This window comes from Dermacentor andersoni, chromosome 2, assembly GCF_023375885.2.
Source record: "Dermacentor andersoni chromosome 2, qqDerAnde1_hic_scaffold, whole genome shotgun sequence".
Classification (NCBI taxonomy): Eukaryota; Metazoa; Arthropoda; class Arachnida; order Ixodida; family Ixodidae; genus Dermacentor; species Dermacentor andersoni.
The window spans coordinates 3709357-3727915 of record NC_092815.1 but is presented as its reverse complement, the minus strand read 5'-3'; the positions used below and the strand labels follow the sequence as shown (position 1 = coordinate 3727915).

The 18559-nt window shown below is 45.3% G+C and overlaps 1 protein-coding gene and 2 long non-coding RNA genes across 5 annotated transcripts in view; 2 read left to right on the top strand and 1 right to left on the bottom strand.

Annotated features, from left to right (window-relative positions):
* LOC126542925 (ABC transporter A family member 5-like) overlaps nucleotides 1-18559 on the bottom strand; it is a 282490-nt gene that overhangs the window by 87679 nt on the left and 176252 nt on the right. For 2 of the 3 annotated variants that reach the window (XM_055077597.1, XM_055077595.1), the window contains exon 8: nucleotides 12540-12734. The exons of the other annotated variant lie outside the window; for it this stretch is intronic. In XM_055077597.1, the coding sequence (XP_054933572.1) occupies nucleotides 12540-12734 (195 nt within the window). The remainder of the gene's footprint in view (nucleotides 1-12539; nucleotides 12735-18559) is intronic. 3 annotated transcript variants of the gene reach the window in all.
* The window catches only part of LOC129387878 (uncharacterized), a 46644-nt gene that overhangs the window by 23343 nt on the left and 4742 nt on the right, over nucleotides 1-18559 (top strand). The window lies entirely within an intron of this gene.
* Nucleotides 3285-6689, top strand: LOC129387879 (uncharacterized). The gene is made up of 2 exons (XR_008615031.2): nucleotides 3285-3504; nucleotides 6518-6689. It is a non-coding gene; the product is annotated as an uncharacterized lncRNA (long non-coding RNA).

Sequence of the window (18559 nt, the reverse complement as noted above, 5' to 3'; positions counted from 1 at the left end):
GGCCCTGAGTGCCTCCTTGTCCTTCCTCGTCATCTACGATCCATCGCTCACGAACAACTTCACGATGCACCGACGTCGGGGCACCTTGGAGTTTGACGTACCTACGACCGCGTACGACGCCGGTTCTTCTGGCCTGGTCTCTACCGCTCCGTGCGTCGCCATGTCGCAACTTGCGAATTGTGTCAGCGCCGGAAGAAACCTCCCCTGCCACCTGTCGGACGACTCCATCCAATTGAAGTTCCCTGTGAACCATTCTTTTGCGTAAGCCTTGACCTGCTTTTCCCTTTTCCGACGACCACTAGAGGGAATAAGTGGATCGCCGTCGCTACTGATTACGCGACACGCTCCGCGATAACAAAGGCGTTGCCGACTAGTTGCGCTACCGACGTCGCCGATTTTCTCCTTCATGAATGTATTCTTCACCATGGTGCGCCTCGACAGTTACTTACAGACCGCGGCCGCTCGTTCTTCACTCGAGTTGTCGACGTCCTCCTCCGCTCTTGTGCCACTGAGCACAAGCTGCCCACCGCCTACCACCCACAAACGAGCGGTCTCACGGAATGTCTCAACCGAACCATCACATAGATGCTGTCGATGTACGTCTCTACCCTTACAAAAATGACTTTAGACTGTCTATAGAAAGTCTATAGACTTTTCATAGACGACCTTTCCTTTCTATAGATTTGGACTTTTGTTGATACAAAGTCTATAGACTGTCTGTAGACGAAAGTCGATAAAGTTTCTATTTCTTTTTGTCTATTCGCAGTCTATAGACGGTCTATAGAAAAAAGTTGATAAGGTGTTTGTTTCCTTTTTGTCTACTTCCCCTCTATAGAATACCTACAGACGAAAGTCGACACAGTCTCTATCTATTTTTTTCCATACTTTGTCTATAGACTTTCTATAGACGAAAGTCGATAGGGTTTCTATTTCTTTTTGTCTACTCGCAGTCTATAGACGGTCTATAGAAAAAAGTTGATAAGGTGTTTGTTTCCTTTTTGTCTACTTCCCCTCTATAGAATACCTACAGACGAAAGTCGACACAGTCTCTATCTATATTTTCCATACTTTGTCTATAGACTTTCTATAGACGAAAGTCGATAGGCTTTCTATTTCTTTGTGTCTACTCGTAGTCTACAGACGGTCTATAGAAAAAAGTCGCTAAGGTGTTTGTTTCCTTTCTGTCTACTTCCCCTCTATGGACTACCTATAGACGAAAGTCGATACTGTTTCTATCCATTTTGTCCATACTTTGTCTATAGACTTTCTATAGACGAAAGTCGATAAGGTTTCTATTTCTTTTTGTCTACTCACAGTCTATAGACGGTCTATAGAAAAAAGTCGATAAGGTGTTTGTTTCTTTTGCCTACTTCCCCTCTATGGACTACCTATAGACGAAAGTGGATACAGTCTCTATCTATTTTTGTCCATACTTTGTTTATAGACTTTCTATAGACGAAAGTCGATAAGGTTTCGATTTCTTTTTGTCTACTCGCTGTCTATAGACGGTCTATAGAAAAAATCGATAAGGTGTTTGTTTCTTTTTGTCTATTTCCCCTCTATGGGCTACTTTTAGACCAAAGTCGATACAGTGTCTACCTATTTTTGTCCATATACTTTGTATATAGACTTTCTATAGACGAAAGTCGATAAGATTTCAATTTCTTTTTATCTACTTGCAGTCTATAGAAAAAATTCGATAAGGTGTTTGTTTCTTCTTTGTCTATTTCCCCTCTATATGGACTACCTGTAGACGAAAGCCGATACAGTTTCTATTTATTTTTGTCCATACTTTGTCTATAGACTCTCTATATTATGGACAATATAGTCGACAAGGTTTCTATTTCTTTTTCTCTACTCCCGGTGTATTGAATATGTATAGAAGAAAGTCGATAATTTGTAATTCCGAGTTCCCATACCCCCCGCCCTCTGCGAACGCGATGATATGGCACTGGTTCATGCACGACGGCACCGCAACTCCGGCGCGGCGGGCAAACCGTGCAGACTGCTAGTCTGCGTTCGGTGCAGCTGCTCCGAACGAGGATCGCGGCGGAGCAGGCACCGTCCGAGTCACCAAGGTCTTCCAGGCACCCGAAGGCCCTAAACCTGGCTGCTTCCCGGACGTACACTTCGCGAAGACCAGGTGGTGAAGGTCAGATGGTGATGATGTGGCAAAGGTGGTGAATAAGTGGCGAAAGCCGGCAGACCAGGTGGTGAATTCACCACCTGGTCTTCCTCTGAGTTGTCGTGGTCTTGCATGTCTATAGATTAACAATAGACAAACATCGTTAATCTGGGCCCAACCCGTGTACGCTGTAACCAAGCGCAGGTACCGGTGGATAATACTTAGCTGCGTTTGATATAAGCCACTGAAGTTGTATACTGCTGAGATTGCTGTAGAGCCTATTTGTAGACATTAGTATACACATAGTGTATACCTCCGCATTTGTTGACCACATGATATCATCTACGTAGCCGCTCTCGGCAATCCCAAGACAGTCTTCACAGTTGTCGCATCACTTTTGCGGCAGTAGAATAAAGTAAGCAAAACGCCGATCCAATTGTTATAATAGATGTTATGAACGCCAGCTTCAGCTACAAGTGGATTCCAAACAGGCATCAAGCTAACAGCAAATACACTCGTAATGTTTGTAGCTGACAACGCGGACTTTGTGAGTGTGCGATGAACCGATGTCGCGCATGTGGTCTTCGCGTTGTGTGTCGTCCGATTCTCGGATACATTTCACATTGTCTTCATATCTCGGCTGCGTCACTAACATCGGGCGGTTTTTTGTTGACTGATATCCTGCGCTATAAACCTATCAAAGTTTCTCATTCACTTAAAATAGGTGCCAAATTCTCTGAGCCCACCCAGTATTTCGCCGGCGGTATGCCTGCGCAGCCACGCATATGAGTACCTCAATGCTGTACTGATTGCTTTGACCTATCATCGGAACAGAAAATTAGCACTAACATACGTGCGGGCATCACATTTGGCGGTACGCTGGAAGATATGCTACAAGTACGCTGTATTACTAATCGACGCTGGCAATAATGCGTCTGAAACGTCTGAAGGGCCCTGTAACGGCTTTTACAAACAGCGCATTCATGTTAGCGTTCCAGTCTCATACGATAGCCCACAGCGTTTGTCATACAACCTACCAGCGCATTTCCTTCGTCCATGAAAAAAGATGAATAGTGGTGTTAAAGATGAATAAGCCACCCGTTCCGGCGCGCATGGCGCGCAGAGAGAGAGAGAGAGAGAGAGAGAAAGAGAAAAAAAAATGAAGGAGGAAAAGGCGCTCACACTCCTCCGAGCGCGCACGCCCTCGCGCGCGGAGCTCCTGCGCATGCTCGGAGCTCTTGCGCATGCGCGGCGGTGCGCCGTCTCAACGAGTGCGCCAGGCACGTAAACGGTTGTACCGGTGTGCGGTGTATGCCTGAACGTCGGTGTCTGTGTATGCGTGTCATCTTTGTGGCATCACACGTCAACTACACTGAACGGTAAGCTTTAGCAAAGACGTTTTGCGTCAATAGCTCATGATTATGTGAGCGCATCTCTTAGCGCGAAGCGGCTGCATGTAGCGCAGGCGACTCGGGTATAGTGTCGGTTTGTCGTTGACATGGTTTGATAACGCGCTCTTGTTCTCGCTTCTACTATACGGAATGTTTTACGGCGAGCGATCGCTCGGGCTTGTTGATTTTAGCATTATAGTTTACGTGCGTAAAGAAGGACGTACACCATGTTTTAACTTGATACTGTATGTTGTGTATGTTGTGTATGTTGTGCATTGTGTATGTTGGGCAGCCAGTGCGGTAGATCTAATTTCGTGGCGCTTGATCCGGCCGCGATGAATGCTGCGCCGCATGTCTAGTGAAATTCTCGTGACACGCTTTACGTATATATCTCGAAATTGTGTTAGCATCAAGAATGTTCAGACAGACACGTATAGTTGAATAACTGCTAACGTACTCGAATGAAAGGCCGTGTTTGCGGGGCATGCATCAGCAGTGTGTGCGCTGCCGTTTTCGCATCGTTTGGGAACTTACCGCAAGTTAATTTTGGGAAGTTACCGCAAGCAAAACACGAGACTTGAAGAAATATCAAGCAAAAATCTCTAATTCACCCAATCTATTTATATGCAACCACAAACGCTTTGGAGCATCAAACCTGCGATAAGCTCAGTCACTTGCAGCTTCGCAACTTAGCCGAAAAAATTGGAGAACACTAAATTAGTCGTTCCGGGAAGCACCTTTACACGTTTCAAACTGAAGGCATTGCGTTTGACGGTAGTTGGAAGATTTTTTTTTGTCTCTTTTTTTAAACAGTTTAGCAGCAGAAGTTATCTTTCGAGCTATATGAAAAGCGTTAAGCGCCTTTCGATGCTTCGGCGTTATGCAGTTTGCGTGCTCTTAATCACTAGGCAGCTGCTGGCGCAGATTCGCATTGTGCCAGTCGTGCATGGTATGAAGCCCTTGTCGTGTGTAATAAGTGTTCCGGTTTTCATTACTGTTGCATGTAGTGCCGTCGTCTTGGACAGACTGCATACTATATGCGCTGTACAAAAGAAAAAAGAGCCAGATTATCAATTTGGTGGTCTTTTCTTAGTAGATAACGCACAGATTATTCAAATAATTCAGTGGACATTGCATTTGTTCTACCCTTATCACCACGCCTAAGAGATTGTAACATGTTTTAGTTGGTAAGTAACCTGATCAGTACGCCCCCATTCATGTGCATTCTACTGAAAGTGTGGCAAATGTATTCATCTCGAAGTATGAGAAAAGAGACATTGCAGACTGTTCTAAACGGAAATAAATTGCAAATGTTAACGTGATTGTTCAAAAGTGCAGTCAGTATGCTGAGCATGTTCGTTCGGCACGGGCATATTGCATTAACACCTGAAAAATGTGCACAGTCCAGCCGGGTATCTTTGTTTCAACAATTATTATTATAGGAATCGTTTGGGATTCTCGCATTTATTTTATTTTTATAAGTACACTGTGTGTCACATGAACCTGTCTTGAAACGAAACGTACCGTTGCTGGCACCGGCGACCATTACGGTTGTCTAACTGCTTATCACACTGTAATATAACGAAACATCATAATGGTACTGATTAATATTGCCATGTAGTCTTTAGTCAGAGAAACAAAGTTAAACTAGAGGCATAAGTGATGAGAGCAAATTATATAAAAAACTACTATTGAACCGTAAAAATATCTCATTGTATAGTTTTCGCTCACATTGTTGCATTTGTTTTACGTGTGTCTCTGTGTCTTCCGTGCTGTACTCGTGTGGCCATCAATTAGGAACTTGCCGAAGCCCTTGTCAGCTTTATTAAACAAGGGATTCAAGTCAGTTGCATCTAATACTACATATCAAGTGACCGACGTGTTATTCGTTTTATCTAAATATTATGGACTGGCAGTACTTGGCAAGCATTAAACCACAATATTTTTTTTATTGCACTTAAGCTGCAGGCGTCATAGATTGCCAGAAAATTTTCATGAAAACAGCCGGGGAAGGCTTGGAAAAAGATTGGGAAATCTTAAAATGGCCACATAGGTATGCTGTCTTGTCATATGTCATACAACGTTACCAGAGAATCTCTGTGTTAAATATATTTTTAAAACCTTTCACTTCATAAAAATTGAGGGAAATTGGTCCTATTTATTGAAAAAAAAAAAGAAAGTCAAGCATACTGACAAGGCATTTCTTACTCAATATGTTTTTTTTTGCGTTAACGTCCTGAACCTCGATAGCCTAGAAAAAAATTTCATCTTTCAAAGCACCTTAAATAATTTACTGTGATAGAATTCATTCGAACTATCTTATCAGTTCTGTTTCCTAGGAGGTGCATATCTGTCGTGCCATGACACAAAGTGCTCCTGTGGTATTTCGGGTGCTCATGTGGTATACCTAACTTGGAAACCTGTTAGCATGCCCAAGAGGCCTCATTACCTGTAAGAAATTAAGTGACCATATCAATACAATCAACCCATCTGCCTTCTGTTGAAGTTATGGCCAATGACCATTCATTTAAAAGTATGAGAAAGACATTTAAATGTGTATTAAGCAAAATAAATTACAATCTTAGGCATGATACTGTGAATATTCCAGTCACGTCTTCTGAAAATATCCCTCTGCACGGGCATACTTAACTACCAGCCCAAAAATTGTACAGACAGCACAACTGGGTAACGTTTCAGCAATAAATATAGAGACCATTTGGGATAAGTACATTAATGCATCATATATGAACTTGTCATAAAAGGGAACATACTGTTGCTGGCACGAGCAGCAGTTGTGACTGTTTAATTGTTCACCATACCATGCATTAAAACATTGTATAAAGGTACTGATTTGTATTGACAAGCAGCCCTTAGTCATAGTTAAACCGCATTAAGTATTGACTTAGATGGTTTGAGCAAATATATTAAGCTGCTTAATGAACATACAAAGAATACACACTTGTTATTTTTGCCTCATATTGCTGCATCTACTTACTTGCAGCATACACCTGCAGCACCTTTGGGACTAATGACACAAAGGTCAAGGCCAGCCTGGCGACCATGCTTGCCAAGGAGTAGTGTAAATATGTAATCTGTTTCCATAATTAGCATAAGACATGAATTTAAGGAATTCATATATTATATCGAGCAATAAAAACGGTTAATGCATTGCCGGTGCATTTGTTTTATTTTTTTTGCACTGCATGATTCAACACTATATAAATTCTTTCTGTTTATGCAACATATATGAAAGTACAGCTGATTCAGGAGCATTATTAATCTGCTAACGGTAATGCATAAGTGCAGATGAAAAGGAACAGGTGCACATGCATAAATACATTCAAAACGTTTTGCTACCGCATGTAAAGAAAAATGTAAACTAACTTGTAAAAAAAAAAAACTAGTAGGTAGCCGCTATGGAGTTATGGCCTTATACACTCTTTGTAGACTTGTCTATAAAATGTCTGTGTCTATAGAGTGTCTGTAGATTAATGAAAATGCATGTTTGTTGACAAATGTCTGCAGAATGTCATAGAAGAAAGTGTATCGGATTATAAAGTTCTGTTTTTGTAGACTGAAGTCTATAGAATGTCTATAGACTATCTATATACATTTGTCTATAGACATTCCATAGACTTCAGTCTGCAAAAGTAGAAGTGTATATATAGTTCTACTTTTGTAGACTGAAGTGTATAAAATGTATACAGACAAATGACATCTATAGACATTCTATAGACTTCAGTTTACAAAAGTAGAACTGTAAGCCTATACACTTGTCCATCGACATTCTGCAGACAACTGTCTACAAACATGAATTTTAATTAATCCATAGGCACTCTATAGACTCAGACTTTTTATAGACTAGTCCATAAAAAGTGTATGGCCATAAGTCTATTGACAGTCTATAGGCTCAGACTTCTTATAGACTAGTCTATAAAATGTGTATGGCCATAAGTCTATAGATAGTCTAAAGACTCAGACTTTTTATAGACTAGTCTGTAAAAAGTATGGCCATCAGACTATAGACTGTCTATATGTAGTGTATAGACAGTCTATAGACTCAGACTTTTTATAGACTAGTCTGTAAAAAGTATGGCCATAAGTCTTTAGACTGTCTATATGTAGTGTATAGACAGTCTATAGACTCAGACTTTTTATAGACTATTCTATAAAAAGTGTATGGCCATAAGTCTATAAGCGGTCTATAGGCAGTCTATAGACTCAGACTTTTTATAGACTAGTCTATAAAAAGTGTATGGCCATAAGTCTATAGACCGTCTATAGACAGTCTATAGACTCAGACTTCTTATAGACTAGTCTATAAGAAGTGTATGGCCATAAGTCTATAGACAGTCTATAGACAATCTATAGACTCAGACTTTTTATAGACTAGTCTATAAAAAGTATGGCTATAAGTCTATAGACTGTCTATAGACAGTGTATAGACTGTCTATAGAAGACTTTTTATAGACTAGTCTATAAAAAGTGTATGGCCATAAGTCCATAGACTGTCTATAGACTAGTCTAAAGAAATGTCTATAGACAGTCTATAGACTCCATAGACAAATGTCTATAGACTGTCTATGGACTTTCTATAAAAATTTTTGTAAGGGTAACGATCACCTTGACTGCGACGCCATGCTGGCCTACGTGACGTTCGCGTACAACTCGTCCCGACATGACACCGCAGGATATTCACCCCTTTATTTTTTGTATGGTCGCGACCCCACATTGTCGTTTGACACCAGCTAGCACCCCAGTTTGTCCCATGAAGATAATATTTACCACAAAGAAAAGACTAATTACGCATGTGAGAAACCAACTAACTTCTGTGAAGTTTGGTGTGACTGTTTGTTGTAAGCATTTATTTTAATATAATTTAAAAAGTGAACCTACGTTCGAGGACCTGCAAAGGTGTTGCTCCAATACAGGCCCAGCGTACTTTGTAAAGCACTGCTGTAGTTCTTGAAAGAATAAAGTTTTATTCACGACAGTTATCTAATACAGTGATAGTGGGAAGATATGTTTGGCAACCAAAAATTATTGAAATAAAGCAGATACATTTTTTGTGCCTTTAGGGTTTAATAGAGAACAGGGAGTTGAACTAGCTCTTTGGCTGTACCAAAATATGCCAGCGCGCGTAAAGCGCCGGCATTTTTCATTACATGAAGGGCCGCCTTTGTTGCGCAACACTAATTAGCTTGAAACAGCACAGCAAGTTTCAGAAGTGGAAGCTCCTTGAATCTTGTATGAATTGCGAGATTAGTTTTTCTTATCATGTGCGGCATGCTTTGAGCCTGGTTTTAACGTTTTCTGTCTCACATGCTCTAGCAGAGGGCTCAGGTGGCCATCTCAATCGCTTTCCGAACCGGTTCGGAACGGTTCCTCTTATAAGTTCCGGTTCGGATGCAATTCCAAGGTGGCGAAAAAATAACGGTTCCGTTCAGTTCCAGTTCTACCGAAAATAATAGTTCAGCTGCGGCTTCCTCTTCAGTTCCGTTTCGGTTCGACTTCCTGGGCCGCTTAACGTACAGTACGTAAACTGAGATAGCCCAAATTGAGCACTTAGGGGTGGCGAGTGCGCCATGCTTTTAATGCCTTAGCTTTCTTTGGGTAACATGATCTTGGATTGTAGCGCGAAGTGTACACGGACACAGAAAGGAGCAGACAGGACGAGCGCTAACTCTGAACTAAATTGTTATTAAAACGAAGAACAAATATACATACATACATACATACATACATACATACATACATATATATATATATATATATATATATATATATATATATATATATATATATATATATGTGTGTGCGTGATTGCAAAAACCGCAGCATAAGAACGTGACAAGGCAAAAAACAGTTCAATATATCAGGAGGTATGGAAGTAAAAAAGGAAACACACACACAAAAAAAAAACATTCTTTGGGTAGTTGACGCACTTTCCGGGGGCTATCTATGTATGTTCGTATCTAACCACTTTCCCGCTTACCTGAGTCACCAGCTAGTCAGTGGTCGAATGGGTAGCGCATCTGGTAGCTGCGCTGAAGTTACGGGGTTGGAAACCACCGAGTGGACCAACTTGGGTCGCTGAGTATGTGGCAATGTGTAGATACGTGCCGCTCGTCAACGAACCTGTTTCACACCGACAGGGGTCGCTGTAGAAAGGGGACTGCGCAGCTAAGTCTGTTCGAAGCAACATTTGGCCGCCGACTTGCAGTACTGCGTATGTGTCGTTCAGTCTATGCTGGTCTCCAATAAACCTCGTTGATGCCAACTTAGGTCACATGGATATGTGACGCTTTCAATGAACGTCCTTGACGCCAACTTGGGCAACTAAATATGTGCCACTGGGAATGTGCCCCTCTAGAATGACAAAAATGATCCCTTAAATTCCGCCGATGCTGAGCGGAAACGCGCCCACATAACAAATGTTCCTCAAGAATTGCAACCCGACGGATTAGCAAGCTGCGCCACGAATGTACTTTCTATGTGCCGCTTTTCAAAGTGCCTCAGGCGACAACGCTCGAGTGATCTGCGTAATGAGTGCACGGAGTACCAACCAACCACTCGCCAACTTGGGTCTCTTAGTATGTGTCACTGAGTGTGCGTCCGAACGAGGGAACAGTTTTCAGCCTTCGCCGGCACCAGCACGCCACGCTTTCAAAAATTAAATTATGGGGTTTTACGTGCCAAAACCAATTTCTGATTACGACTCACACTGTAGTGGAGGACTTCGGAAATTTCGACCTGCGGTTCTTTAAGATGCACCTAAATCTAAGTACACGAGTGTTCTCGCATTTCGCCCCCATCGAAATGCGGTCGCCGTGGCCGGGATTCAATCCCGCGACCTCGCGCTAAGCAGCTCAACACCATAGCCACTGAGCATCCACGGCGGGTCCGCGCCATGCTTCCGATATAGAAAGGCACGCGCGGGCTTCATAGGCCACTATAGGGCACAGCGTGCGCAAAAAGAAGCGCGAGTGAGGTGCGAGGTTGCCGTCTTACGCGTTTGCCAGCGTTTGCCACGCACCGGAGCGCCATGTGTTTTGGAGGCCATGCGCAGGCTTCGCTGCAGCCGATCGAGATGGGGCCGGGTGTTCCTCGGGAAGCGCGAAAGAGGAGTCCCGCTGCATTACACGCCTCGTTCACAGCTGGTTTCGGCGGTGGCAATTATGTCGTATTCATTCAGTGACAACGCATCACCGTCGACAGTCATCGTCAGTTGGGTTCTGCCTCTGTTCATGTAGCTTCGCCTTTCAACGCGTTCGTCGCGCCTCTCAGAGCCTATGCCTTGCATTCTTGCAGGGAGTGTGCAAACCAAAACTGCGCAACGCAGGTTGCATATGCATGCCATGCGAAAATAAGCACAAATGTGATCGAGAAGTTGAATCTCAGAACTTGGTCCCACGCGCTGCTTCTTTCATTCGCCACAGCAAGCAGAAAACATTTCGGACTATCGCGAGTTGCGCCCGTTTTCTCTCGCTCCAGTTCTGAGAATATGCGCGTAAGTGGAACAGGATTTTATTGCTGAAGGCGGCATGCACAGCGTAATAATGTGAGCAATGGAACCACGCAACTAGGCCCACTTCATCTCCATTCATAGTGAACAAACGCACGATGATTAAATGCCAAAGGAAAATAAAGAAAAGCAACACACAGCCATTCTACATGCGTGGTGAAGCAGCGACAGCCTGGAAAGCTTTGCGACAGTTGTCTATCTCCTTGGTGCACGGTGGTGTAGATGTGCAGTAGCAGTATTACAGTGCACTGTAGCAATGTGCACTGGCGTCGATATTGCATGCTCTTTTGTTTCCCATTCTACAAAGCCTGCTTCGATAAACTCTGTAGAGTGGTGCTGACTTTTCAGCGAACACATTACTATAATAAATGTTGCATGTGCAAGCTTATACTGAGGTATGGGAGCGCATTTTTTTTTTCGTATGGACTAAAATACAATTTTCGTGAACATCGTCGTCCTGTACTGTCGGAAGTATCTTATTTTTTCTTGGCCTGGAATAAATATCAGAGCAGATGGGTGCCTCCACAGACCTACAGGTTCGTTTTATTTAGTTTTAGAAGATATGTTCTAGCCACTAAATGGCTGGAAACGCTCAAATAATTGCCAGTATATATATATATATATATATATATATATATATATATATGTATATATATATGTACAGGTTCGTTGTATTTAGTTTTAGAAGATATGTTCTAGCCACTAAATGGCTGGAAACGCTTAAAAATTTGCCTGTATATATATATATATATATATATATATATATATATATATATATATATATAGACATATATGGGGCGGATGTATTTTACTACTCGCAATAAAAACACAACATAAATAAATGTCAAGTGAATGCTACTGTTAGTTTCTTACAGCAACACCCGGTCCCTCACTTCGTCTGCCTTGCCACTGTCGGTAGCATTCCGATTTCATTTTATATGCTCTTTTCGGTGTTCCCTAAAAACAGACCTAGGCCACACATTCCTGACTTCGTATGCAGCAGCGAAGTGAGAATGCAGCACAGAACAAATGTCAAAACAGCAGCTATGCGGGTAGCTAGCTAACTGTGCCCTAGAGTGAGCAAGTTCGTTTTGCCGTGTCTTTGGACAATAATGCAGCAAATTGCAAGTAAATAGATGGCGCTTGGCGTATCGAATATGTCCTATTGCGTGGGACTTTCAAGAGGTCATATCCGGCATTCGGCAGAGGCAATCGATGTTAAGAACAGGATTTTCACAGAAAACACCAAGTAATGGGCCAGTGTCTTAGTGCAGGTAAGCGCTAGAAAGTTCAAAGCATTTTTCGCCAAGAGGGCAGCTGAGCAGTAATTCACAGTGAAAATTGAGTCCTATATTTTTCAGAGCATTTCACTGGAAAAAAAAACAAATATCACGTTTCGTATTGCGTCTGCAATATTATGATTCAAGCTCCTAAATGTCTATGAAACTCGAAAACATGAGGAAATATTTGGGATAACGTGATGCGCAGAAACACTTACTTGAGATACTCGGTGAACTCTTCATCTGCATCCTCAGTGCGGTTCGCGCGCGTCTCGCTGACATCGCGGATCACAGCCCGGGTGACAATGCGCGCCCGCTGGTCGCCCGTCAGCAGGCGCAGTGCCGCCGTCGACGACACCGCGAGTGCGAGCTCGCGACTCAGGGCAGCGTAAGGGTTGTGCCACGCCTCCACGCTGCGGTTGGCAGCCATTGGAGAAAAATGTGAAAATGATGAGAAGAGGGAAGCCAGTCTTAACGCAAGGGCTGTGGCTTACGGCTAAATCTCCCACAGCCTGTCGATACCAGGACCGCAAAGAAGGCGACAAGCGGAGACGCGCTCGTCTCCGTTCTTCGCCTCTTCCGCTGTCTTTTGTCCAAGTCTGCTCTGTCAATGATCGAGGGTAGCTCATAGCATGCCCAATATAGGCTAAATATATAGCAATGTCTGCCGTTATACAGCCTTTACGGAAAGTGAACGGTGCTGACGACTTTCCTATCACATCTCATCTTGACTGCACGTTCAGGCGTTATCTTGGCGGTCTTCTTAGGATTAGCGTTTATAATCTTTGTGGTATTCGTTATTGATCTAGAGGTGAAGGCCTAGCCACCAGTGTCAAACCGCCGCTACAGTAAACTACAGACAGATCACCATCTCAGTGGTTGTACTGGCATAGCTTCAGTCCCCTGTCAGCATATATATTCTTCGTAGCTTGGGCAGCTTGCTGCTTGTAAATATTTCAACACATATCGACTCACACCAATAGTATAACCCGTCAGGACGACGAAGTTTCCAAGCCTTGAACGCATTAACAATTGTCACCCATGCGGCTTTGCTTTGCTAGCGGGAGTTCAAGCCTTTATGCATCTGAAACGCTTGTAGAGTTCACTGTCGACCGCGGTAGAACGGTCTCGTAAATATTTCTAGGCTCACAATGGTGCTCAACCCAGAAAGCGAGGGAGCTGACTTAATTGAAGACTGAAGTTCGAGATGGCAGGTAAGGGAGGTAAGGCAGTAGGGAGGACAAATATTTAGTCGACATGCCGGTCCAGGACTAGTCTGTCAACTACTCGACCCGAGTCAGGGTGTATGTGAGTTAGAAAGCTGAATAAAACTATCCTGCTTGCAGTCTCGCAAAGTGTGGGTATCGTCAGGCATGCCGCCGCGTCTAGCTCGTGTGGGAGACCCAATCTTGCCAGCTTTCCGTAGTAGAGTATAAGAGCTGTAACCAGGGAGTGCGTTTGGGCCCGCCTCTTGCGAACTGCCTCTTGACATGTAAACGCGCGAGGTTGACTTTGGCAAACAGCGAGGTTGAAACGAAATCTGACGAGTTGTTTTGCTATGTTCGAGCGGACCGAGGGATACAAGTTCTGTTCTGTTGAAAAGGTCTAGCCAATACAGAGAAGGTCCCGGAAATATAAAGCATGAGCTGACGTGTAATACACTGTTTTCTTGTACCCTGGAGTGGCCAGCAATCGACTTGACACGCAATCTAAATGCGGCTGTGTACAGAAATATTTGTCCCGAGGATGCTTAGCAGGGTGGATCAGCAGTCGCGAGAAGGTGGTGCGCAGCCCGAGTTCATATGCAGTTCTTATTGGCCAGGCACATAATTTGGTATCCTCCACAATGGCCTTCAGTTCCGCAATGTGTCATGACGGGATGTGCTAGTGGCAGCAAAGGGTGGGAGGAGCGCTAAGGTGAGAGACCACATGCGGCTAATTCCTGCTATCTACATGTGGGTGCACTTGTGTTTAGGAACCGTTCGCCCGTGGCCTCGTCGAGATGCAGAGTTTGAGCTTGTCCCAATCTCTGACGAGTGTCGGGGCTCATGTGCCATGCCCAGTAATTAGAAAGGCTTCCGTGTGTATTGGCTATTCCAGAACTAGGCATTGCTCCGGGAGCTCCAATAGTCGAGACAGGGACACCTCACCGGCATCACTCTATTGAGTGAGGCTGACGGAAGCGGACGTGCCTTCCAGAGGAACTTTGGCAGCAAGTTTTTGAGTTGCTTCTTCAGCCAATTAGCTCTGTACTGGAGAATAACGAGCAGTAGGCACTGCTTGAGGAAGACGACGACAACGAGTTTGATCGAAGCCGTGTGCCTGCGTTGCCTGAGCTGTGTGACCTCTCGTTGTGGGCTGTGTGACTCTCTGAGAACTTCAATAATTGCTCCAGAATTTTGTAGATGTGCTGGGTCCTTTACCGACCTGGAATTCCGCCGCCGGACGCTCCTTCCCGTTTCTGCCATGCCTGAGGACGCCGGGCAGCCCGCTCCTGCCCAGGCATCACCTATCGTTCACTCCGGTTCTCTACGTTAACTAGATCCTCCAGTCTTCAGTGGCACCGATGATCACGACCTCCGCCTGTAGTTGCGCACTAAACACCCACAAGCGGCTTTTACACGTCGCGTTCTGCAGCTATGAACAGCAAGTTTCGAAGCGGCTTCAGCGCGCCTCCACAACGTCGCGTTCTGCAGCTATGAACAGCAAGTTTCGAAGCGGCTTCAGCGCGCCTCCACAACGCCTGTGCCCGGCTCAGCCTTGTGTACCCCATCCTGGGTCCCCTGTTCAAAATCCGTGGAGTACCCAAGACAACCGGCCCATCTGCTACGCGTGTGGCTTTGCTGGCCACGTGGCACGATTCTGCCGCTGGCGGAGCTGGTACCCTCTCGATACTGCGAGACCACAAGGGAACGCTCCTCCACCAGTTCCGCCATTCGCTTCATCTTCTTCTGTTCCCAAAAACTTCAGCACTCGTCCGTCTCCATGTCCCCGTTGACGTTCGCCGTCCCCTATTAACTGCTGCCCTCCTCCTGTGGAGGAAAACTAAAAGGCGTGGTTCCGTAGGCAATAACTGCGATCTCATCGAACTGCTCAAGCCCTCGTTTATTACCTGTGAACGTCATTGAAGTCTACGCCGAAGGTATCGCCGGCCACGCGCTTGTCAACACGGGTCAGTGTCAGTGACTGCCGACCAGCTTCGCCGTACGCTCCGAAAAGTAGCGACGCCGTTTTCTGCCATTTCGCTACGTACAGCAAGTGCTGAGCCAATTCAGCCTTTAGGAACATGCCCCATCCGTGTCGCCATACAAGACAGTTTCTACCACATTGAGTTTGTTGTTCTTCCGCGATGCTCGCATACCATCATTCTAGGATGGGACTTACTCTCATGTCATCACGCAGTTATTGATTTAGCTCATGCAGAAGTAGCGCTGGCTCCATTTTGCGGCCGTCTTTGTGAAGATTGGCCTCTATCTTCTACTAGAGTGTTCGTAGCCACCGACACCGATATTCCTCCTTTCTCTTCCACCCTTGTGCCCGTTTACTGTGCTGCTTTCTACGATTCTACAGTTCTATTCACGCCGTCTAAACTTGCAGCACGCCGTCATACCTTCTTGCTTCCCTTTGCTCTCCTTGCCATTCACCACTGCTCCAGCGCATTTTACGTTCAGAATCTGTTTTCCTGTCCTTCAAGCTTGCACCATGGCGAGTGCCTCAGTTCTGCTGACGAATCTGACGTGAGCTCTGTCTACGATCTGCCTGACGACTCGACTGGTTGACGCTATAGCTCTTCCTGTATCCGCGTCTGAGCTGGCATGTGACGGAACGTTTGCTGGGTCTATTGATCCCAACCTCACTCTGAGTCAGCGTGCGCAGATAGTCGACCTCCTTAAACGATTTCGTACTTCTTTTGACCTCCAACAACAATGTTCAGGCCATACCTCCACAGTCGTTCTTCACATCGACACCGGCAGCCATACGCCACTACGCCAGCGTCCATACCGTGTGTCCGCAACGGAGCGCCGTGTCGTCGACGAGCGCGTTGGAGCACGTGCTCCAACGGGGCATCATACACTCTTCACACAATCCCTAAGCCTCACCAGTAGTGCTGGTGAAAAAGAAAAAGATGGGCGATTTCGTTTTTGTGTGGACTATAGACGACTCAACGCGATAACTCGGAAAGATGTCTATCCTTTTCCCCGTATCGACGACGCACTGGACTGCCTGCAAGGCGGTAAATTTTTTTCGTCCTTGGTCTTTCGATCCGGTTATGCGTCAGGCATAAGAGTATTCGTTACGCCTGACGGCTTATATCAATTTATCGTCATGCGCTTTGGCCTGTACGGCCGCCCATTCGACCTAGTAACTGACCACCATGCTCTCTGCTGGCTGTCGTCCCTGAAAAATCCTTCAGGTCACCTCGCTCGATGGGCGCTCTGCCTCCAAAAGTATGATATTCGAGTACTGCATCGCCCTGGCCGTAAACATTCGGATGCGCATGTCCACTCTCGCTCCCCCGTGTCAGGCCAGTCCAATTATCCAAACGTACCAATATGCGAGCCCTACTTCCCACCACCAACATGCTTTCGGAGCAGCAGAAGGATCGGTGGATTGCTTCTATGCTGGCTTTTCTGTCACATCCATCAGCACCTTCTCCTGCCGCCGCGCAGTGCATCGCGAAGCACACCACTTTTCTGTTCGTGACGGGCTTCTATACCGCCGCAACTACCGCTCCGACGGCCGCAAATGGTTACTCGTGGTCCCTCAGCAATTACGTTCGGACATATGTGCAGCATTTCACAATAAGCCCCCATGCGCGCATGCAGGAGTTCTAAAAACATACGCGCGCCTGCAACTCCTTTATTACTGGTGCAGGATGTACCAATTCGTCCGCCAATAACTCCGCTCCTGCTTCACTTGCCAACGCCGCAAGAATAGCCCTCGTTCCTCAGCTCCTCCACTGTAGCCATTGCCTTGCGCAGCACGTGCTTTTTACCGCGTCGGCATTGATCTTTATGGGCCCCTGCCGAGTACTTCAGACGGGTGATTGTGGCGATAGACCACATTACGCGCTCCGCGGAAACTTGGCCTCTGCCCAACGCATACGCGTGTGATGTTGCCTGGTTCCTTCTGCTTAACCTCATACTTCGCCATGGAGCCCTCACAGAATTGCTGAACGACAGTCTTTCTCTCTAACGTTATCGAAACCCTACACAAGCAATGATACTTAATTCACCGTTCTACTACTGCATACCACGAGCAAACTAATGGGATCTAACGGCACTCTTGGCGATATGTTAGCCATGTACGTAGCATCTGACCAGACGAATTGGGACCGCGCCCTACCCTTCGTGATGTATGCTTGTAATACCAGCACACAAATCACTATGGCATTTTCCCCGTTCTTTCTTCTTTACGGACGCGAGCCTTCCTGCACAGTGGATACCATCCTTTCGTTTCACCCTGACAAAACTGAGGCTACTATCCTGTTCGAAGCTGCTGCACATGCGGAAAAGTGCCGAAAGGTCGTCCGCACATTTAGTTCGTAAGATCAGCAGCGACAGAACCACCATCGGGATATCCCTGCTCCTCCTTCAGCATACGCCCCTGACTCACTAGTCTGGCTTTGGGTTCATGCTGCCAGCACTGGACTTTCACCCAAACTCGTTTCAAAACACCAGAATCCCTACCATGTAGTCAGCGAAACGTCTTCTGTGAACTATTTTGTAGAACCCATTGAACCACATTCGGATAAGCGCCGCTGAGGCCTCGAAATCGTGCCCGTTCAGTAACTAAAGCCTTACTTCGATGCACCTGTGCTATTCTGCCCGTAGGTCACCGGGACGGGTCTTCTTCTCCGGGAAGATAATTTTACTGGAGAAGAACGAGCAGTAGTCACTGCTTCGAGGGATACGACAACGACAAGTTTGGCCGAAGCCGTGTGCCTGCATTGACTGAGCTGTGTGAGCTATTGCGAGCTATGTGACTCTCTGAGAGCTTCATTAATTCCTCCAGAACACCATTCGACAGTTTTTAGATTTGTTTACTTGAATGAACAGTTTTATTTCTGCTCACTGATTTCATCATCTTTCTCTTTTTTATTAAGTAGAAGCTAGTAGTGAACATCTTTTTCTACGACAGAGCTAGAACGGTATTATTGGAAAGATGGGGCACCGTGGTGTGGCTCTCATGAAGTGCGAACTTTCCTACCAACTGGAAAAAAACGCATTGTGACAAA